Source organism: Ixodes scapularis, unplaced genomic scaffold, assembly GCF_016920785.2.
Source record: "Ixodes scapularis isolate PalLabHiFi unplaced genomic scaffold, ASM1692078v2 PGA_scaffold12__126_contigs__length_90152505, whole genome shotgun sequence".
Taxonomy (NCBI): Eukaryota; Metazoa; Arthropoda; class Arachnida; order Ixodida; family Ixodidae; genus Ixodes; species Ixodes scapularis.
In genome coordinates this window covers 82,485,997-82,510,070 of record NW_024609838.1, presented here as the reverse complement: position 1 = coordinate 82,510,070, position 24,074 = coordinate 82,485,997, and the positions used below count along the sequence as shown (strand labels likewise).

Here is a 24,074-nt window from a genome sequence, read left to right as displayed (position 1 = left end):
TCCTCTCCTCCTCTTCTGTACCCTCCCCTCATTCATACCCTATCCTCTTCCTCCTGTGTACCCTCCCCTCCCCCTCCTGCATACCCTCCTCCTCCTCTCTACCCTCCCCTCCTCCTCCTCTGTACCCTCCGCTGCTCCTCCTCAGTACCCTCCCCTGTACCCTCCCCTCCTTCATACCTTCCTCTTCCACACCCTCTCCTCCTCCATACCCTCTGCTCCTCCTTCTGCATACCCCCCTTGCCACCCCCTACGTACCCTCCCCTCTTTCTTCGTACCCTCCCCTTGCTCTCCAGTTACGCCGATGGCAATGCCGACGCTGCAAAACACGGGAACGAGCACCTAAGAGTTGCGCTATAAAACACTTAATTTAAAAGCATTTCGATTTTTCTTTTATCAAAACGGGTTTCTTTATTGGCAGTCCCGCTTTCCCCATGGCCAGACTGCAACTAACCCGCAGCGCATTCTTCGCACGACAAGGGTGAAGTCAAGAGTTGATGTTCATTCTCATACATTCTTTGGAACGGCACTGCCTTTCATTTTGCCGGCTTACATTGCAATTCCTTCGCTCCTTCAAGGGAGGCAGTAGTTGCGCGCTTTGGCCACGGGGAGCGGGACTGCCGGCGCAGAGATGCCCTCGGGTAGAAAACCAAAACCTAGGAATGCGTCCAATTACGTCCGACACGACATCGTCGGGCGTAAATCGACGGGCCACAAACGAAGGTGCAGTAGGCGCATTGGTCGGAGACACTTTTCGGGCATCATGTTGTTGGTTGGGAAGCTCGGCCGAGCCCCGTGGCAGAACTGTCGAAAGAGAAATCGGTGCCTCATTTTCTTCACTTTCAGTCCTTACTCAAGTTCATGATTCCACTGGGGCTCGTATACTTGGCCGAATACTTCATCAACCAAGGCCTGGTACGTGGAACTCCATTGATGACGCTCAAAGTGCGACAAACTTGAATTTGGATTTGCTTCAATAAGGCTCCTTGAGCTACTCGCAACGGCTCACGACTTCTTGCGATCTCTTACGATGAGAGAACACGCTGGCGTCATGTGTTGGGTAGCCGTGGTACAATTATCCGTATATTGTGAAACGCCTTTAAAATGAAGTCCGTGGGACCAGCGAAATTTTTCGTAATACGTGTAACTTCGTCGTAGTAGTTGAATGCAAAAAACTCGATCGCGCGAGACCAAACTTGTGCTGTCGCGCGTTGAAGTAACTGCCCGACTTTAGAGGTGTTTGAGCAAGAAGTATAGCATCAAATATAGTATGAGCGATGACAAAAACAGGGTTTTGTACATCTATGATACCGCGTGCCCAGGCTTCGTAGCCACTGGCGCACTCCCTTTCCCCTTACTCTTTAAAAGTGGTTTATTAACATTTTAACTACCTACTATGTCTACGATTGACTCGTCGGAAAGTTGAATGGCCGAGTCTGCTGGCGCGTCGCGGCTTGAAGCACGTGGGGTGAAAGCTCGCGCCGCAGATTTCAAGCATCTTAAGCTCGATTACACTTTTTTTTTTCTTTTTTTCTAAATAAAAATTGTTTTGGTGTGTGTTTCTATACTTACTGCCGCTTGATGTGGTTTAAAGACTCCTGGCTAGTGGTCGTACCACCACTGGCAAAGTTGGTCATCTGCGGCCGAGACACCGGGTGCTCCTTGCTGCGGACTAATTTCCTGCTGTCCAAACTTTCGGGCAACAAACTTAACCGGCTTACCAAAATATGAATTGCTACAATTGCTAAACCGCTGACACCGACCCCGAATCGCGCAGCGAAGGCATTTGCCGGCTGGGTAACCTGAGCCTTCCCTAAATCGGGCGGTAGCCCAATTCAGGAAAGGTCAAACTTACACAGTCAACGAAAGCCTTTGCTGCGCGTGACCATACAGTTGAAAAGAAAGGACAAAAAAATTTGTGTCTGTGTTTTTTTTTTTTGTTTAATTCTAACGAAAATAGATGCACAAGTTTAGTTTTGTGAAGAGCTTTGATTACGTATGGGTACCTAGTTATAGTACAGTAAAAGCATGTGCTCTTTCGTACCATGTGCTTTCAAAGGATGTTCTCACTGCCAATCCTTTTAATGTTTGGATAAAGAAAATTACGTAAACACGTTGTTTCGTCTTGCTTTTGTATCCCTTAGTGCATCTTTTACAGGAAAAAAAGCGCTTTTCTAAAAATGTTTGGAAAAATATGCTAGCTTCCTGAGCTTCTCTTGCTCAAAGACACACTCACGTAAGATGTCCGAACTGGTCTTCACATTTATTTTAAAATCACTCACTCGCCCCCTTTGGGTACAGGACATCCTGTTAAGCGGCCAGGTTTTTTACTGTTCTTTTCCGTTTTCAGCTGGAACTCATTGTGTTTAGGAACACCAAACTTTCTCACAAGGAACAGTACAGATGGTAAGCCACTCGGTCCTGGATTTTTCTGGTCATTTGGTAAAACAACGAGGCAGGCAAACAATTTAGGATGTTCAGATCTGCCCCTATACTCCTATTTCTTCCGCCCGTGGTTTTGGCAGCACTGCATGCAACAGGTATAGTATAGGGCTCTGCACGCAGCAGTCGAAATATGGGCACGTGTCTCTCTCCGGTGTGCCGATTGGCTCACCAGGGCCGTAGCCTTCGCCCTTGGCCAAGTTACGACGAGACTGATTGGAGGCCTTGTGTGCCCTAATTATTTCCTCTCGGGATGTAGTTGCAGTTCTGTTCACCGTATTTATTTAAAAAATAGGTCGACCTTTTTATGAATGGACCTTGTGCCTGCTTTCTTGCAGAACCCACGAAGTCCAATCAATAAGAATTAAAAAGCCATCGAATGGCAAAGTGCAGATAACGTTTGGAATGAAAAAAAAAAAAAAAAATGCAATCCACATGGGACTTGTTTTTGTGCCCCGACGTTATCGGTGCCCCGTTTGCTGGGCGTCTTTCGTAAATCACCACGATTGGCTCTTCTGGAGCATGGCAGCATAGAAATACACGCGCAGACATTGTTCGTAAAGTGGTCGACCTACTTTAAAATAAATTAAGTAGGTGTCTATCTACTTGTAAGATGCCGAGTCAAGATGTTGTAGAAAATCTTTCGTCTCAACTCCGATACAGTTTTGGGGTCGAGGTTTTAATTTTGACCAAAACGATGGGTGTTTTCGGATCATTCTTGACGTGGAAGACAGTGCAACTGGCAAGCTTGGCGGATTTCTTGTTTTTACCTTCTTGACCATTGAAGTGGCCAGGGCAAAAACTGGTGTTTCTCTCACCTGTTTGAAACCTCACTATTTTGTCACTTCTCAAACCATTGCACTGGGACGCTTCTGTGGTACTCCTGAAAGATATTGCATTATTCCTAATAAATATAAAAAGTTCTTATATTCTAGTTACCTACCGTAATATCCCGAGTCATCGCCCATCCCCGAGCCATCGCCCACCCCATTTTTTGGGCCAATATCGATTTCCGAAAAAACACCGAGTCATCGCCCACCCCTTCAAATACCCCAGCGCGGACTCTGCGATCCGCGAACACTCATCCTACCCGAATGACGCGGCCGCGGACCTTACAGTTGGAGGACGTCCGTGACGAAGTAAAACGAAGGAGGGAAAGACACTTCTTTTTGTTTGCGCATTTCCTCCGTGAGCGACCCCAAAGTGGTCGTGTATCCGTGCGAAAAGAAAACGATGGAGATAACAAAATAAGAGTTTGTTAAAGGAGCTGTGCAACAATTTCAGGGCTTTGCTTAAATAATTGTGGAAGTTGATGCCTGACACTTCTGCAGTGAACTACAGAAAACAGATTTTGCCTGGATACCCTAGTTTTTACTTAAAAGAATGAAAAAGATCCAGGTTTTCGCCGCCTCTCAACTCGTGCATCGTCTTCCGGGTCACGTGCACAGTGACGTCACTAGAGTAGGCGCGGAGTTCCGGAAAAGTTCTCTCTTTAGAGCCATCAGCGAGCAGCGAGAACTCATCCGCTGCCGACCGCGTGACCACCCGTCCTTGCCCGTCCGGTGCTGTCCCCCTCCCCCTCCGGCTTCTGGCGGCTGTTTGCGGTTTTGTGGACCTAGGATAGATGGCGCCACTAAAACTCCGTATAATAAAAGTTTTGTGGATGATACCAGGGTGTTGACGCATTTATATATATGTTGGAACGACAAGATTTGTAAAAAGAGTTACCTTTTATCGAGCAGGTATTCGCACAACTTGCTATCTTTCTTACAACGACCCAAGTGACGTCACGCCGCTTGTTTCTCATGGCCGCCGCTCGTGGCTGCAGGTCGGGAAATATTCCAAGTTTTGCCTCGCTATTACGCGGCGGAATCGCAACATTGCGATGAAAGGAGGTGTGTTTTCTGCCATTTGTGACACAGTGAACAATATCAAAAGCAGAAAATGCCAATTCTTTCAACGTTAAAATCGTTGCACAGCTCCTTTAACGTAACCGTGGAGTGTTAGGTCAAAGTCTGTCTCCGCCGAAGTAAGGTCACCGCGAACCCACTCTTTCTTCCCGCCCGTCGCGACCACGGTTGTGCAATATTTTAGGCAAAGCCAAAGCGTAAATAAAGCTTTGCTGGAACGTCCTACACAGACGTTTGCAGAGCGTCCCAACCGTGCATTGATAGCCCGCCTTGCACGGACGCACGTATGTACGCACCAAACAAGTTGTGCAAGAGCTTGCAATTGACAAGGCGCCCGACTTGGCCCGACGCCAAAGTATTTGCCAACGCGACCGCCGGCTTTCCCGCTTTCCCAGCATTGCTCTTGGTCGCTTCTTTGGTCCGCTCGCTCGCTCGCTCGTTGCGCCTGGTCGGTTTTTCTATTTTCTTGTAGACTTTCTTTTTTTTTTTTTACTAACTAGGAGAACATAATGGTGACATTCTTTCACGGAACAAACGTTCGCGCTATATGCAGATCGGCGGTGTTTCTAGCGCGTATGCAAGCAACGGACTTCGCTATAGTAAAATATTCTTTCGTGAGCATTTTTTTCAATAAAACAATGAAACTAAATCGAGTTTTGAGTTTGATGTATCTCTTGTGCATCAGCGCTAAATACGCAGAGAAAAATAGGCGGTTTTTTCCGCTTTTTTTCAAGTGCTTGTGCTCACCCACCGAGACATGGCCCACCCCACTTTTTTAACGAATTTCAGGCGGTAGGGGGGTGGGCGATGACTCGGGATATTACGGTATATTCTAAAATCCCTTTTTTTTTTTAAATGTCAATTGTGTTTCTGATGATTTTTGGCAAGTTTTAGCTGTGACCGATATTTAAGATATTTAAAATAAACCTGATATCATCAGAAGGCTCAAACTTTGCTTTTTTTTTATTCAATACAAATTCAGTATTATATAAATACTAGATAAAATCCATTATGTGCATCTTGAATGAACAAATGTTTTCAAAATCTACCTAGTTCAAAATATATTTTCTTAAAACTTTGATTTTTTATTTCTTTCATTTTTATTAGTTGCAAGCTATGATAGTGGTTTATCAGAAAATATAAATAGAAGATGTAGTATTTTGTTTGTAAGGCCGCAATTAAAGCTTGAATCTTGTCAGATGTATGTTGTGAAGGCATCCTCACACAGATGCTATTATGGCCAATATTGTAGTGTGCATATGGTTAATTACCTAGATTAACACTTACATTCAAATTTATTCTTAAATAAGATTAAAAAATATGCACCGTAATTTCGCGCGTGTAAGCCACATCCAAATTTGTTTAAAATTAAAGGCAAAGTAGGGGTGCGGGTGACGCGCGAATTTCAGCGGGCAGTGCAGCTTCACGGCAATGCGCGCGGTCGTAGGGATAGATTCCCAGAGTCCCTCTTCTCCAGTCTCTCCTAGGGATTCCCTTTTCCCCATTTTTTTCTTCTTTCTCCTCCTTTTTTCGGGCAGCCATGTTTGAGTTGTTTTTGCGGGCTGAGTAGTTGAGCTGAGCCGCTGTCGATTCGACGGCACTGCGCGGAAGAAGAAACACCTCGCATATCCAAAATATGCGAAGTGTTTTTTGTTTTTTTCAGAGAGTAGTAAGTTGGCGATTGAAGTTACTATATGCAGGGGCAGGTAATATGCGCAAAAATATTGTATTGCATAAAAATACATCTTTTCAGTACAGGAGAGTCGCACATTTTGTAAGAACACGAAAAATCTAGCTCATAAAGTGTTTGACAAATAAAGGGGCACAATTAGACATAATCCAGCAGGAATCAATGACAATAAAATATGTACATATACAAAAATATAAACGGGGTAACCACTGACACTGTTCTGGCTTCTGCACCAGGCTAGTGCAATGTAAGCCTAAGAATGAGGGATGTGCAAACACTGGATTTTGAGTTTGAAGCAAATTCAAAGTGCATAATGGTTTTGGTAGAATATATTTTATTAGAGTATGGCAGGGGTTCTCAAACTTTTTGGTCTCACGAAACCCCAGGAAGCCTCAAAAACTGCCGCAGAACACTCCCCCTCCCCCCCCCTCCATATTTACCGACCGAGAAGCAACAGATGCACAATTGTAGGCAATTTTGCTTGTGTTGCTTCCCATATATCCCCACCATATCAATCGCGACGTTAGTACAAAGTGAGATGAAGGCGCTTTGCATGGTCCTGCCGCGCAGCCTGCGGCGTTGGGGGGGGGGGGGGGGGGGGGAGGGGGAGGAGGGGGGGAGGGGGGAGGGAGGGAGGGAGGGAGGGAGGGAGGGAGGGAGGGAGGGAGGGAGGGGAGGGGGGGGGAGGCGAGGGGCGTTGCAATATGGGTGTTCGCGGAACCCATGACACCAGCTCAAGAACCCCCGTGTTCCCCGAAACCCAGTTTGAGAACCCCTGAAGTATGGAATAGTTTTTTCGAGCCTTTCACTACCATGCACCATGCTTAAACAAAAATTCAGCTGAACTTTCAAAGGTTGTGCCCAACCTTCTCCTTCCTGACACGAGAATATAAGGAAATGCTCTTACATCGTCGCATTTCATGAAATAACAATTATTTACACGTCGCAGATCCGACCTCGTACTGCTGTTTTATGGATCATTCAGACGGCAGCCATTTTGATAGAAACTAGCACCCCTCTTATAGGCTGTGAAAGTGTCAAATGCTTTTACATAATCGCAGGGAGTAACCTCAACGAGTGCGTTTCTCACCGAACACCTGTGCACTGCAGGGAAGCAATGCACGCGGAGCCTGTGACCTCCGTGGGTATTGCTTCCCCGCAGTGCTCGGATGCTGGTGAGAAGCACACCCTCCACAACCAACACTTTGAAAAGTATGAATATTGCAGTTCATCTCAAAGCAAATATTGGCTAACGTATTATTCGAAACTAGTATTCGAGTATTCGCGCAACGTTATTAAAAAAGGCTGTACGCCCATTTAGTTTCGGGCAAAAACAGCTAGTGTGATTTGCTTTTGACCAAAAACGGCTGGTATTTTTTTGTGCAAGCGCAGCAGATGAGAAAGGTTATTTCTTATAACCTGTCGCCAACTGTAGCAACGTTGTGCTGGGTGCTGACTTTTTCTGATTTTCCCGATTTCGAATTCGGAATGCATCCAGGTTTCTGAACTGTATTGAAATGGTGAGCATGTTGGAAGGCTTTGATGGTATAAGCGCTTTTGCTTCCAGGCTACAAGTGATGTATCAAGTTGGGGTTCTCATCTCCCGGTCTTCCGTCAACTTTATCCAAATACGCAAGCTCTGGATTTTGCCCATCTTGCAGGTAAGTTCTGTTCCGCCGGCTCAAGCCACAGTACCGCCGCTCGTACATGGTGCAAAAGACACCGGTGTTCGCTGCACACATAATGGTATCTGCGGTCACGCCTCGAGCATATTCGAAGGCTTCGCACGTATGTGTGCTTCTAACATGTCTGTTGTTGATGCTGCAGTGTCAACAACTATCAGAGAGTGTCTACACACTGTCTTTTGTAGGATGTAGTATTAGCAATGCCACTGAGGCTTTAAGGCTTGCGACTGCTTGCAGATGAGTGCAATACACCTTGCGATCTCTTTTGACGAGAGCATACACTGGCGCCTCTCACCATGGGCCATAAAACGCTTGTCATTTTTGTATATTTCAAATTTTTTACGCGCTTCATTCTTTCACTACAGTCGCTGACCGATTTTTTAAACTTTGCAAGAACCACAAAATTGTCCAAATAATAGAGCAGTCTGAAAAATCGGCAGATGAAGAAACTCGCCTTTATTACGTCTTAGCAGGCTTAAAAAAGCCGTAACTAGTGCCTTGCTTCGGGTTACGGCCACGCACCTTGTTTCAGCTTACGCTGAAACAAGGTGTTCGGCAACTTTCTATTAGCTTGAGAATCACCACCTTCTTTTCTAGCATTATGGTTGAGTACTTCCATGCTTCTTAGCGACACATCGCGGCAGCGGAAGAACAGATGGGGCAATGACGTCCAAGCCAGCGTAGTCCGAAAACACGATTCACCGAGACAAGATCCAGATGAGAAGCATAAGTCAACGACTGCAATGGCCAATGAACAAAGCAAAATGGTAACAACAGCACTGATGATAATGACGCGCAGCTAAAGAAAAAAAAGCCGTACAGTGTCACCTAGCGGTAGCACTCAGGAGTACCCAGGTAGCGCTGCAAAACTAAGCCAATCCATGTGCACCCAACGTAGAATCCAAAATGGCCGTTCTCGGTGGTATTTCTCACTGATCGCTCGCTACGATTTTGTCCCAAAAATCGAACTTTTGGACTTCAAGCTGTCCGAAACATTGGTCGTGAATATGCACTGTTCTCTATTGTGTAGGCCAAAGCTCCTCCTTTAGGTCCGAAATCCACATTATCGGTGTCTGAAAAATCGGCCGGTGACTGTATTGGCTTCTGACAATGTTATCAACTACAATTTCTTATAGAGGGTATGTGCATTTGATCTATCGAATAGTGCAAAACCTTCGCTCTAATGAAATGTGGTTCCAGGGCCACATCATAGATGGCACCAGTGTTTCTCATCGTATCGCAAGAGCTCATAATGGTCTCAGTCGTAAGCAGTCGCGAGTGCGCGTACCAGCCTTTAGCCGCAGCAAGAATATTTTGTGTTTGCAGCTTGGATTGCCGAGGACCATTTGGCTTATGTATGCCCAGAGCCATTTTGTTACCTCGACTTAGTTCCATACCATTAGCGAAACACTGAATAAGCAACAAGAACCCAACCACTCATCGCGTAATTTATGTCCCTTTTAAGTCGGGCTAGATATTTTGCTGCTTCGTTTTCTCCCAACGACCCACCGGCTGTGTGAACGATGCGTTGGTTAGCGTCGGTATAATCTGAGAACTTGAGACTCTACCGACGATTTTAATGTGGGAAAGAGAGTGCATCGGCCTTGTTTGCTTGACCAACTAGTTGGTCGAGCAAGATCAATCCAGTAAAAATCTTTTACTCGCAAATGTTTCTACAGGGAGCTCGGTCTACTAAAGCGGTTTCTGAGATCGTCTATTTATGGTCATTACTCCACCTTCGGCCTCCAAGCGTTCTAAACACAAAAGATTATATTGATATTCGTTTCGATTTTGTTATTCAAAACAGAATCCACGATCGCAACACGCCCAGTTTTCTGTGATTCGGCCAGAAACCTAATGGCACTGTCGGAGATGCGACAGCCAATCGCAATCGTTCGCTTCCGGCAAGGCAAGGGGTCCGACCAATGGCAAACTTCGATCGAGTATACACGAAAAAAAAAAATCTGCCGTTTACAGCTGTGCTACGTGTGCGCACTTGTCACAGCCGATTGTGGGAAGAGCAATTGGGGAAAAAGGGTCGGAAGAAAAAGATTTAACGGCAGACTAATCGTCCAATGTGTGCAATTCGCACATGGGAAGCAATCACTCATGATTTGGCTGTTGCATATGTCTAGTGGTGCCTTTTTGGTTTCTGCACTGAATCACAGAAAAACTGGTCTGTAGTAGTCTTGGGTCCCGTTTTAGGGAAAGGAGACACATGACAATCTAAATTTTTTTAAAGCGATAGCTTTATGGGTGACACTTTGTGAAGATTTTGTACCCGTCACCCATTGTCATCGTCGTCACTGCACATGTGAAAAATGGAAAAACCTTTTTTTCCTCCCCTCCTTCCGCGAGGAGATAAAAGCCGAAACTCCGTCCGCCATGGCGCAAGAAGCGACAGAAGGCAAGCAAAGAGGACAGCCCTGGCGTCCCGCCAAGAATCGTGCAACGAAGGCATATGCGCTCGAATCATTGTGTCGTCTGCTTTAAGCAGATGGCACAATGATTTGTGACGAAAAGATGAATTGTGCCGTCTGCTTGAATGACCTGTTTTCAAAGATTACTCGCATGCAAAATCACACTTTGGCAGTATCCAGTTACCATGCGTAATGTTGGGTGGTTTTAGGCTTCCGCCTCCACTTACTTTATGGATTACTGGTGGCAGTCCCCAGTGGCATCCAAGACGGCAAACATGACTGCTACGAGAATTAACTACTTCGTGCCTCCGTCCTCAGATATGCGACGGCACCATTTCGCCCCGATAATTTCACATTTTTTTGTCCTGCACCGAAAATTGACTTCCGAGAAACAGAATCTGTGAAAAAAATTAGCCTAAACAAACAGCACTCCCGAATTCCAAGAAAGATATACCAGAACACACGGAACTCTAGTCATGACATCCCACAGATGTCAAGGGAGATCTGTAGTCAGCTATGCACCCTTGAACCCTAATGTCCCATTGGTGGACCATAGGGGGATCATGACATCACATATGTTTTAGGGACCTTTAAAGACTATTGAATCATAACATTCTACAGATCTCCTAGGGGCATCTATAAACCATTGAACATTAAGATCCCACAGATGTCCCAGGGACATCTGTGGTCGGTTGAACTATAACACTCCACAGATCCCAGGTCTATGGACCGTTGGGCCATAGGTGTCATCTGGGCTTGGTTCTGTGGCATTAACGTTTGCTCCATATGCTCAAAGTTGCGGTGCTTGAATGCGCTCGGAGACTGATTGATCACTTGGTGTTTTTTTACTGAAGCTTTGCCTTGTGCTGTGGAACCCCGTGAACTCCACCTTTCCTCTGCCTCGCAGTTCATCAACGTGGCCTTCATCTTCTCCGAGGCATACTTGCTTTTTCTGCCGAGCTTCTGGATTGTGGTGGTGGTGGTGCTCTACGAGGGCCTCCTGGGAGGCTCTGCCTACGTCAACACTTTCTACCGCATCTCGCAGGACGTGAGTGTGCAACGTCGTCTACTCAACACGCAAAACACCTACTATTTCTAGACTGTCCCAGAAAAGTGCAGTCACTTAAAGGGAACACTGGTCCTCAAGCTTTTTTTCTTAGCATTTTGGCTCGGCCCAATGAAACAGCACAGGCTTGTTAAAAATTTTCTGCTGATTTCAAATATGTTTTTTTTTTTTTTTCAAATTGGTAGGTTTGTTTCCAGGATAATTATAAGTAACCAGAATTTGTTTCCAAAAACAATAGTCAGAAATCATTTAAAAAAAGAAGGCTTTAACATATGGTCACATACTACAAATTACGAAGAATACAATGTTGGAAGCATTTTTTAGATTTAACCATTATCAGTGACTTTACAACAGATTCAAGTTCAGTGCTCGATCTGTGGCTACGAAGCAATAAAACAAGTTCCAGTAAAAATTTTCCTACACTTACGGTATAATGAAACGTCTGCTTCCAACATTGCATGCGTTGCACATTTAAAGGAGCTGTGCAACAATTTTTGTACTGTGCACAAATACCGCTTAAAACGGATTCCTAACGTTAATGACCTATGAAACACGCGTTCGTTTTTCACCCCACGCAATAGAAGTCCCAGAAAAAAATTTAAGAAAAACGAGCAGCGTTCACCCCCTCAACTCGCAGCCAGAACAAGCGGCCACGTGATCTGGAGCCGATTATATGCCGCCAGTGTTGATCATAGCCACGCGCTGGGGTTGGCAAAGCGCAGGACATGCGCCGAGTTCCAGACATTGTTATGGCTCGGCTGTTGTCGTCATTGGAGCGATTGGACACGGGTCACAACCCGAATGCTTCTCGAGCTAGCAATTCTCACGAGCCCAAGTCGAGTGCCCACGCAATGCTCGGGTCCAATCCATGAACCGCATTCAAATATCGTCACTTGGGTGCTCTGCGATCCCCGAGTTACGTCATCAAATTTTGCAAAGGAGAGATTGAATGAAAATGATCGCTTTTGTCCTTGAAATTACACCGCAACAAAGGAGTTTCTTGGCCAATGGCGTTGCGTGTGAGTATCCTTGAGTCCCACTAGTGCCAGTAAGCTCGTGTAGAGAGAAAAACATTCCAATTGAATATCGTTGCACAGCTCCTTTAACTACATCTTGCTAAAAAAAGTTATATTTCTGTTTCTGTCTCCCTAGATGCTCAGATATCCCTCCTGAAATTTCGTAAGGAGTTCAAAATTTGTGTTTCGAGAAAGTGTTGTTTTAACATCAGCTTCAGTGCAATTTCAGCCCACATAGATATTATAAAGTGATATTATGGCTGAAATATTAACCTTCAAAATAAGAAACTTGGCAAAGAAAAAAAATTGCTTTCTTCCAAAAAAAACAGTTTTTTAGTGATTTTTTGGTTCCAAAAACTCATGTCTCCGCTTAAGTAGGAAGGAAAGGGAGCGGGTCAAACATGCGATTCCTGAAAGGCAAGAAATGAGTCGGTTTCCACCTCTGCCGCTTCAATAATCCACAAATTAAAAACTAGGAATTGTTCAAACCTACCGTTTGTGCCCTCTTTTGTTGGAGGAATGCCCCCCAAAACATTCTTTTCGTGAAAATGAAAACTTTGACCCTTTTTGCCTGCATGACTTGAGACGAAATCATCGAACTGCATTTTTTTAATGCACTGGCTTTACTCTCCCCGGCATGTTATTTAGCATCTTTAATTTCATAGTAGCTATGGAGAAAACAGCAAATGAAGGCGATTTCAAATTGCCTTTCAAATTTTCCCGTGCTTAGCATTAGAGTTCTGCACAGATAAGTTTGATCATCCACATCCAATCCACATTCTGCAGACTTTGTATCTGTACCTGAACCGCATCCACAATGTTCTTAAATTATTGTATCCGCATCCGAACCACATCTGCAAAATTCGGAACTAAATCCAACCACCAATTCACAGATTCATGTTACATCATGATATCATGCGTGAATGAAGAATACAAAAGCATCTGGATGATATCTTGTAAATTATAAGCCGTTACCTTATCTTTGTACAGTGAAACCCGTTTAGAACGAACCCACGTACAGCGAATTATTGTCGATATCGAATTCACGGAAAATTTTAATAAAAATGCATGTGAAAAAGTAATTTTTATAACGAACCACATATTGGCTATATCAAACTTTTTCTCACCGGGAAGGCTTCCAAGAACGTGCCAATAATCGTCTTCTAGCCTCTCCCTTCTCCCACAAAAAAAAAAAAAAAAAATCTAGGAAAGAAAGGAAATTCCAAAAGCTCAAGCCGCAAACAAAATTGAGAAAGAGAAGTGATTAAGAAAATGACAAAGCTGAAAAAAAAACACTAAACGCTCACACAATTTTTTTTTCAGCGGAAAGCGGTTGTCTTTGAAGAGAACTGATTCAGAGGGGGAGATAAGCTAAAAAAAAAAACTCTGCACTCATATGCAAAATAGAAAAAAAAAATTTCCAGCGCTTTGTTACAGGGTGGAAGCGGGATGAGAAAGAGAAGCTCTTGCTTACAACGAACGCATCGTGGAAGTTCGTTGTAAATGGTTTTTGCTATATCGAACTACTTGCTATATAGAACTGATCGTTGCGTTTCCTTCTGTTCGTTATAAACGGGTTTGACTGTACAAAGAACTCAGAGTCTGAATACGGCGAAAGTAATTTTATCGTATTCTGTTTTATCATATTTATATTATAAGCGATCATCCCTCCAGAGGCACTTCTCGTCGCTGGAAAGGTGATCACAGTGATGCGATCATCCTGAAAGTCTGCGACACCCTGCCCAGAAGATGAGATCAAAAGGACATTTTAAGATTTTATTTTAGCTGCATAACATTCATTTCGAGCAGATGCCTATTTTCTAAATATGAAAATTAATAAAGGACACACTAATAACATTGTGCAATTTTATTTAGGTGAAACGAATAAAAAGTAGGAAAAAAAGGCGTTCACTCTCTGGAGTGAAGTAGTCATTTCTATACGTGGCAAGACGCGAGTTCACCACTGGGAAAATATCACAATATGCCATGATGGCAACACCTCTAATCGGTCTAACTTTTAAACCAGACCTGTATCTGGATACTTTGCCAGCTGTTGAGAGAAAACAAATATGCACACACACGCCATGTTTCACTTGTCGAGGAGGCTTCTGCTTTCTTGTGGCTTGTACGTTTTGGGTTTCCTTTGCCCGAAGAATGTTTTTTGTTCTTTCCCTGCCAAACAACAACCTGCTTTCCTGGGAAGATTGATGCCTCTGCATCCTTTAGTTTCTCTAGGAACAGCATTTTTGGCTAGATAGAACGCTCTAAAGCAATCTCCAGTGAGAATCGGGTCTTTCTTGGTGTAAAGAACTATTGTATCTCCGATTGGCACCTTTTCTCTAAGAGAGTAATTGCTCCCACAAAACGTTGAACGATTCACTTCATGGTATCACTCGCTTATTCACTCCGCACTCTGCGGTCGCACACGTTTATGGGGCACTTCGTCAAAAATGTAGATCCGAACCCGTGGATATCCGCAGCCCCCGGCATCCGTAACTGATCCACAATCCACCAAATCTGATTCATTTTTCTTTTGGGCTTCTAAGCAAATGCTGAAGTGAGCTTCCATAGCATTCAAATCACATCGTCGTACTTTTTGTGATCACTTAACTAGTTCAGCTGCCCAGACAGTCGACCTGTGCCATCCCCTGGCGTCTCGTTTTTAGTGCTGCTCGTACGGGTGAAAACACTTTGTCAATAGTAAAAGAGTAATTATTGAATATGCAATGGCGTTCTGTAGGTTTGCCTGGCCGCAGAAGCAAGCAGTCTTTGCTTTTTTGGGCCAGAATGGTTTTGTATAAATTTTCGTGAATAAAATTGCCATTACTAATATAATTATTACTTTGAAAAAACGGTGAAGGCCAAAACCTAGGAATCTCATAACTTTGACAAAAAAGTTATTTTGACGTTATTGGTAGGGTATTTAAGTTATCAGTTCATCCATATTTATTATTGCTGCATTGAGCCAATTTTGAGGCACATCATTGATCCCGAAAAAAAATGTCGGAGTACCGCTTTATGAGCGGCGCATTTGCACTTTTTAAATCATGTCAACTACGCCTTTTGACTCGTTCTTAATTAACCAGACTGTTATTTGGCAACCTTTGCCAGTAACTTTTTCTACCTACCTCCATTCCCCCTACCTCCATTTCTCGTATAATGCACTTCATTGATGTGCATTTCATGAAGGAAAGAGTTAAAAATGTACTGCTCGAACTACTACTAAATCATCTTGTGTCCCTATAAATTTATGCCACCTCACTAAACAAAACTGCCATATTTAACATTGTATAAAAGTATGTGTCATCTGCACGATCGATGTATTTTTTTTTAATTAATATTATTTCTCGTAGCGTTGCATTGCCATTGTTTGCCTCGTAGGGGTACTGAGGGCTCGTCAAGCTGCATAAAAGCGGCTTTTATTCTTCGGTATCCCCCATCACTAGGGGTGGAAACAAACGAGGTTTTAATCGAGTACCTTGGAGGATTATTAAAATGAATTGAACAATGTCTCGCAGGTTCCGATTCAGCATCGAGAGTTCTCTCTGCGGATAGCCTCCCTGGCGGACAGCGCGGGCATCGCCATCGCCGGCGCCATGGCACTTCCGACGCACGACGCCATGTGCCGCCTCAAGTACTGACCGGTTGCGTCGCGGCTTCTGAGGCAAGTTACGCGACCCATCTTCCAGCCCTCTCCATACTCCGCCCAAGTCAAAGGCCGTTCCAGTGACCAAAAAGTACTAACCGTATCGTACAAGGGGATCCTAGTGAAGGGGAGCTCCAGCAGTTTTTCGGGCTACCCAAACTAAACGGGTTTCCTGAATACTCAGGCTCGACTCTTTTCCGGCAAGCTATTTATAACCTCCGAATTCGAGGTAGCTATTGGGAAAACGGCAGAGAAAGGTGATGCCTAGACCAACGTTCAAAGTTTCCTACGCGCTTCAGTGGGGCAACATCGCACGTCGTATAACATAGAAGTCAAGCAGGCAGGTAGTCTAAAAACTTTTAACAGCGAAGCTGTTTAATTTAATACTGGTATGTACTTTTGTACATTCAGCAGGAAAATGAGACAGAAAACCGTAGGACCAAACATAAAAACTTGCCCTCAGTTTTTTACAATGGCCGGAAAGAAAAGAATCAGTTCCTTTCTTTCCGGCACACCATAGAGCGGCTAGAAATGTTACGTGGAATTCTTCTGAAGACTGTGGTAATGTGTACTAAATAGATGTCCTTCTCTGCTATTTTATGCACTAGAGGATTTCATAGTTTAAACATTGGGCCATTTCAGTTTCATAATAATGTTTCCAAAATTTCTTCCTTCCACGTTTGGCTGAGCTGTGGAACAGCTTTGACGGACCTTTGTGCAGTCTTGCAGAGAATGATGTTATTTCAGCAATTATGCGTCTTTTTTTGTCTTAATGTGGTTGTTTTGAATCACTATTTTCTAGGGCGTTTTATTTTTTGTTGTTGCTTACTTTGTTCACCATTACTGCAAGCTGTTGCCTCCGTACTCCTGCGGTGACCTCAAATGAGGTTGTAGCATGTGCAAGTAAATAAAAAAGTAAATAAAGAGGAGACAAACAGGCTCATGATTTTTAATTTCAGCATAAAACAGCACATGCAGATACCATTAACAATTTAAACAGATTTCTTTTTTTTTTAATTGGGATGCGGGGATTGTATTTTTTATATCGGGAGCGTAGGAAGGCCTTTCCCATCGTACGGGGCATCTAAAAACTCGTCAACTTGATCGTTTTCGTTGCGTTTTCTGCCCTGTTTGAGCGTAAAAAGTGGGGATGCGGCTGACAATGTTGTTTTGTTTTTTTCAGGTGGGTTGGTACTTTCCCAGTCTTCCCAACACCTGCGCAACCGGCACCACGCGAGCGGCCAAAAGTCCTAGAAAGGGCAAACTCGCCAAGTTTCCACAAGAGAGCGGTTCCCATTCCAGACCGCAGACCACCAAGTCCATCCATTTTTCCACGTTTTGTATTGGCCGGGCCGACAGCTTCGCACATTTTGTCGGGCGGCCGAGGCCGGCGTTCCATTTTATGGCGGGGTGAGATGCGCGGGGCGATTCATCTCGATCGTACGTTAATTTACCGTACTGCTCGTCCCTTCAAGTGCCAGATTTTCTGCCAAACCCCCCTCCCCCAAGGCAGGCCTTTTTTCTCCGCACATCAAACGCAAATTTCGGTCCCAGTAACGGCGTAGCATGCTTTATAAATAGGGTCCTTCAGTTTTTAGTTTTATCTTTTAAAAAATTTGGGGGGGCGGGGGGGGGGGGGGGGGGGGGGGTAAAAAATTGGCCGCTTCGATCCAAGATGGTAACTAGAAGAAATCATGTTTTTTTTTTAATTATTATGAAATTCTGGCTTTTCAGATTATATTTAGAAAGATAAGAGTATAATTAACAATTGACCAGTTTGAATACGAAGATTGTTTTTTAATAAAATACCGCGCACAGGATGGCATTGAGACACGATAAAGAGCTCACAAAAGGGCTTTTAAATTTTTTATAAATCATTGTTGCTGACATAATGTCCTGCATACACAGCATATCTCTGTCTCCATCCTAGACCTGTCCAGTTTTCAGACATAATATCTGCATTTAGAGAATGTTCTCAGCATTACAGCTTACCTATGTGCATTTGCAATGCGTAATTTCTCGCCATTCTCAGGGGTGGAACGGCTGCGCCATTTGCGCCATTTTGCGCCAGACGCATATATCTGCGCCATTCTGCGCCATGTTGCAGAAACTGCGCCACAACCAATACCACAACCAATGCGCCAGTATGCGCTAAATCGCAAAACGTGCCCCCAAAAAATTTTATTTTTTGTCCTGGTTTTGGTTTTTATCGACTCGATTGGCAACAATGAGCACGTTTAGCTTGGTCGGCCTTGTAATCCTTTGTTCTGTTTATTCTCCCTGTGTATCCCGAGTTGGAAGCGCGTGAAAGAACTCGGATTTTAAGCGCCACACGACCTGCGACTGGATTGTTATTCTTCAACCATAGGCGGTCGGCCTAGGTGAGGTCGAGTCGTTCAGCGTCAGATTGCCTGAAGCTCTGTGGCCCGGGATCCAAACGTTAGCCTTCATCGTTGTTGGAACCGCATTCTCTCAAGACAAATTTTGATTTGATAGAGCTGCACGCGGTCTGATCCGAAACCTTGCTGGCCAGCAGCCCTCACGCGAGCGCTTCAGATACGATAACTCCGTTAATCATAGTCTGCTGCTTCGATATTGAGTTGCACAACTCGAAATTTGTTTCCCTGTTCCTCCGCGCTACTGCACGCCCGTCGCTTACGCACGCCACGTGGTTCGCAGATATAATTACTATGTTGAGCACGTGTGGGTTGTGCGATAAGCAGTGCTGGTTTGCATTTTGAGCAGCTGAAAGCCACTCGGAAATATCAAGGACGCTATCTTCAGAAACATATGGTACTTGCTTTTTGGTTCTCATTAAGGCTCACAAAGTTTCAAGTTTTCGCATCTGTTACACTGTTATCCCATCTACCTAGGTCCCTAACCACTCATGTTCATCCATGCTGCTTAGCACAATTGAAATTGCTCCCGTGCTTGTCTAAGGCACAAGCTGAAGTGCAATGAAAACTGAACTGAGCTGCTCCTAGCCTGCTCCAGAACGCAGTTTTAGCTGCTCCCAACCTGCTCCTAAACAGCTGTTTCAGCTGCTCCCGTGGCTGCTCCCAAGCGCAGTTCATGAGTTCCACCCCTGCATTCTTTTCTCGCTTTTTTTTTTTTTTTGCGCTAGTTGAAACGGGGAAAAGAAGGGGAAAGGGTACTTCGGAATGGACATAAAGGCGGCATTTTAGGGCTCAATCTATGTTACTGCAGTTCACCGAATCCAAGAGAATCTAGGACTGTTTCCGAGGTCTGGAACCGGCGCGTCTGTCTCGACCAACTCTGTTTCCTAGAATATATTTTCGGAGCGAAGTGATATGGAAAATGGTGAAACTCCGTTTCCGAATTCGGGTGAAAATTGGGTTTGGCCCGGTTTTCAAGAAACATGTCCGGGGCGTAAATGTCGGAAAACATTGGGTTTTACCCGGAAACGAAGGACCCTATTTACGAATCATGTTTCACGCTTTCAGTGAATATTGATCAACTTTTAGAAAATCAACCCTCGAGACGGTTATATCGAAATCGGGGAATACCAAACAAACCTTGAATTTAGAGCTGCACTCGAATGAGAAGACCAAAGTTTCTTGGAGAGAAATCTTAAATCTTCACTCGACCAGAGTGGTTTCGACGACTGCCTTTCGCTTCTTAAGACACAAATGGAATAAAACTGCAGCAATTGCACGTTTGCACCGTGTCGTGCTCTGTGCACTGTTTGTTGGGAAGAATTGTTTCCGTCTTGATGTATTCGATGGTGCTCGAAGCTTCCACCATTTCTCGAAAATGTGGCCTTTTCTGAATTTTGGGGGAAAATCTAAGAAGAGGTACTTTTCTTAAATATCTAAAGATTTATTTATTAGTCCAGAATGAATGGTACGAATGGTATGGTATGAATACTCCGGAATGGTATGGTATGAATGGTCGGTATGAGGGGGGGGGGGAGGGGGTATGAATAGTCCGGAATGAATGGTATACATTCAACTGGGGCAATTGTGCGTGTTGAAATTTTGAGTGTATGCCTCCTGGTGCCTTATTATGTCCATGAATATTGCGGCATGCACACTATAGGCACTTTGAAAATCCGGGGCATGGCAAGTACCGACCATCTTTTTATCGCTCTACAGCCAATTAAATTGGAGCCTACAAGAATGCCGAAGAGCAAACCATCAAGATGAGAAGTCCTGCCCTGCATTTCTTAAACGGCAGCTCCAATCAATATGTTTTTAATTTAGGATTACGACTGTTTTCAGCTCAGTCAGTGTCCCTGAATTATGAGGTACAATTTTTTTCCGATATTGCATGTAGTTTTAGAAATATTGCGACTAAAAGTTTGGTTTCGGACGTCTACGACTAAACCAAAACTATCTGCTAAAGGGACGGCAACACCAATCATCAGCCATACGGTTGTGACACAATGTCCGAAGGGTGCTGTGATAAGCGGTACAACGTGTGGAATCAACCGCAGCTCTGCCGCGACGCGACATCACTGGGATGCGACGCGACATCACTGAAATCTGAATCAGGCCCGCCATATTTCCAGTCTGGTGTCCATACAGAAATGTGGGAACTGTGTTTTAGAGTGAAATAGATGTACATAGGGCGACTCCTCGAGACTTTCTTAGGGTCTCCAAGTTTTGTATTTTAATACGTTGTTATTATATTGTTGAATAAAAGTATGTTTACGACGGCAATGTGTGCAAAACGCTTTGTTCTTGATGCTCAACCCCTGTGAAGGGGTGCAAAAGTGCACATTCATGGGTTTGATAGGCGCTGAAGATGTGCAAGAGCGGGGATTCCGAAAACACCTTTGGAGACGTCGCACTCTGGGATAGAGGGACTTCAACGGTATTTTGAAAATGATTTTCTGCAACCTTCGTGCACCAAATGAAAAAAATATATATATGTTTTTGATATTCGAGATTTTGGAGGTCAAATGAAGACCATTTAAGTGCGTTTCCTCAAATACAAAACCGCTTCAGCTTCCCTTTAACTTTCGTGAGGACGACATAATGCTAGCGAAAATTGGTCTCTCGAATATATTTCCCCGAGGTAACGAATGTGTTGCATATTGCTCCAAATCACAAAATTTTGCATTTGCGAAATATTCCCGTCAACCTCTCAGAAATTCACGGTTCACCCACCAAAATGGTGGTTTACAGTAGGTTTTACCACTTCAGCTTCGTTTGCTGTAAACTTTTCTTAGATCTACGAAGCATTGGGGTGAAACTCAATATATTAACATGCGGCTCTTAACTTCTTGCCACAATGCTAACTCTACCTGTAAAACAAACAGTCTCGGTAAATTTGCACACATGAAATTTGTCGACTGCGACTCGACATTAACTTGCTTCTAGGCGTGTGCAAATATTAATTTTTTCGAATACGATTTGAATACGAATAGTTTAGCTTTGAATACTCGATAGTCAAAACCATTTGCAACTATTTTATTTTCAAATTAAAATGCCAGACCTTTCCTGCGAGAATAAAAAGGTATTTAGAGCTTACATCCTCTTTTCCAACAGAGGCTCGATAGGGTACACAAAGTCCGTCAGTCTTGGTTCAAAGGGTTCTCAAACCGGGCTCCACGAGCTGGTCTCGTGGGTTCCGCAAACACCCGAATAGCAGTGCCCCTACCCCCTAGTTGAAGCTTCCACAGACTGAGCCACGGATCAATTTGGTGTTGTGGGCAAAGCAACCTCACCCTTTGCACGAATATGTATATATATTTTTCATTGTGCCCCTGGTCAACAGCTTTGCCTTCTTATTCTGCCTGTATTACTCTATTTTGTCTTATACTGTCAGCGTAATAAGCCCTTGTTCACTACCTCAATGCTATTGCCCAGTATTATCGGTGGGAAGCAAGGGAGGGAGGGGGTTGAGGGGGTTGCTTTAGACTTTTTTATGCTTGCCGGGGTTCGCTACTAAAAAGTTTGAGAACCCCTGTGTTAGTTTGTTTCCTGGCATACCCAGCGATCTCTCTATGCTCCTTTCAACGCTAATAATAATTGGGTTGTGGGGATATTTGTACAGCGTGTAGTTGGTCTGCCATTAAAGTTGCGACGAGTCACACGCTGTAGGTGAGCAATTTAGCCAGTGCAGTACAACCGCTACCCTGGGGTCTTTAACGTGCACCACGCAGTAGTGATACACGACCGCACGCCGGTACGATGCTCATCCAGATCGAAACGGGCAGGGGTGGGGCTCAAACCCTGGATACCTGGGTTCTGCAGCGCGAGCTTTCGCTCCACGTGCGTCGAGCTGGGTGTGCGCTTCAGCCCACTCGGTCACCGATCCCCCCTTTCAACGCTGGATCTAGTTTAAGATGGTCGACGAGGGCTGTTGTGGTACCTCTTGCTGTCCGAAGTGTTGAATCGTGCCACGAATGCCGTCTCCCTTGCAAAACATTCCTAAATGGTGCTCCTCCCTCTTTCTTTTTGCGCCGTTGCCCCTTCATTCCTTTCCAGATGAATCCCCGCAGTTGTTTTCGTCCGCCATAATACGGGCGAGCAAGGCAACCCGACACCGGACGTGCAATTGTATAGCGGTAAAATCGGTTCAATCACGGCTTAAGGAGTCTGGATGAACTCTAGGGCCGTATATTGCCGCCATGCACGAATCCCAGACCGTCCAATCAGCGGTGCAATAGCGGTTTCGACGAGCTCTACTCGTCGAAACCAGAAGCGGAACTCGTAGGCGACAGATGAAAAGGTTCCGGGAAGCTCCTTGCTCCACTTTAGCAGAGCAAATGCTGGAGAGGAGGATGAGAATTTCAACTGAACAAAAAACGTTGTAATGCTCCCCAGGAATATTTTACGACAGTCATAAAATATCAATAAGCAGTAATTCAACTCTTGGACACCTATAGTTTTTGTTCCACGGCTCTACACATTTTTTTCTTTTTTTGCGTTGAATCCTGTCAATTTGTGATTTTCTTGAAAAACACAAATAAAAAAAAACAGCATCCTGAGAGATGCCCCAGCCCCAAAGATAACCTACACCTATTTTCAGCATAATTTGATTTTCTTTTTCAAAAACAGAGAAATAGTTTTCTTTTTTTAATAATTGTACAGTCCTGGCCATTGGTGACCTTGGCAGAAATGGTGTTACTTAGCCACGGCGGGCGATAAGTCAACATTGATGACCGGGACAGACAGTGGTCGGATTCACCGCCCCTCTCTGCAATTTCAAAATCTAAAACTAGCATCTTTTCATCTTTATTTCTCACACACTGAAAGTTGGCCCATTTCTTATTTTCACCCGATTTGCTTTTGGTTATAGGTGGGTTATCTCTCAGGATATTACAGTAATTGCCTATAGGTATCGTAGAACACAAATCGATTCAGATTTTAATTTTTTTTTTTTAAACATATTTTATTTTATGCAACGTCCCAGAAAGTTGGCCATGTCCCTCCCTGTTTTGCCGAAATAGGCTTTCCCCATTTTATCGAAATTTTGCAACTTTCTTAGTTTGGCCAAAACTCCCCAATTCTTTTCTGACTTCCATATTTGACCACCACTCTAGAGGTGTGTGAATATTGCTTTGAATCGAATTGAAAATTGAATCACACCGTCGTCCCTAGCTTCAACTCTAAAGAAATGATTATAATGCAATTAAATGCAAAGGTGCAAGCGAGCTGGACAAGACTGACGAAAATGATCCCTGAAGAGGGGGAACAAGAGGGACAAAGGACAAACACAAATCTCCAAACACAGCGAGGTGACTGGTGCGCGACCGAAAAAATCCGCCTGGTCCGGGTATCGAACCCGGGACCTCTCCATTACAGGTGGAGCGCTCTACCAACTGAGCTAACCAAGGGTTAGACGTCAGTAGAGCAAACGGGTTTTATCAACCGCCACCAGTCTAAACCAACAAGGGTGAAGCTTGCAATTTAATGTTATGATTATAATGCAATTAAATGCAAAGGTGCAAGCAAGCTGGACAAGACTGACGAAAATGATCCCTGAAGAGGGGGAACAAGAGGGACAAAGGACAAACACAAATCTCCAAACACAGCGAGGTGACTGGTGCGCGACCGAAAAAATCCGCCTGGTCCGGGTATCGAACCCGGGACCTCTCCATTACAGGTGGAGCGCTCTACCAACTGAGCTAACCAAGGGTTAGACGTCAGTAGAGCAAACGGGTTTTATCAACCGCCACCAGTCTAAACCAACAAGGGTGAAGTTTGCAATTTAAGGTTATGTGTTTGGAGA

The 24,074-nt window shown here is 44.3% G+C and overlaps 1 protein-coding gene across 1 annotated transcript in view; it reads left to right on the top strand.

Moving 5' to 3' along the window:
- Window positions 1-19,546, top strand: part of LOC8052000 (battenin) — a 69,501-nt gene extending 49,955 nt beyond the window's left edge. The window contains exons 11-16 of the mRNA XM_029980015.4: window positions 844-912; window positions 2,348-2,403; window positions 7,607-7,700; window positions 11,052-11,192; window positions 15,745-15,890; window positions 17,056-19,546. Of these exons, the coding sequence (XP_029835875.2) occupies window positions 844-912; window positions 2,348-2,403; window positions 7,607-7,700; window positions 11,052-11,192; window positions 15,745-15,867 (483 nt within the window). The 3' untranslated portion in view covers window positions 15,868-15,890; window positions 17,056-19,546. The remainder of the gene's footprint in view (window positions 1-843; window positions 913-2,347; window positions 2,404-7,606; window positions 7,701-11,051; window positions 11,193-15,744; window positions 15,891-17,055) is intronic.
- The last annotated feature ends 4,528 nt before the right edge of the window (window positions 19,547-24,074 follow it).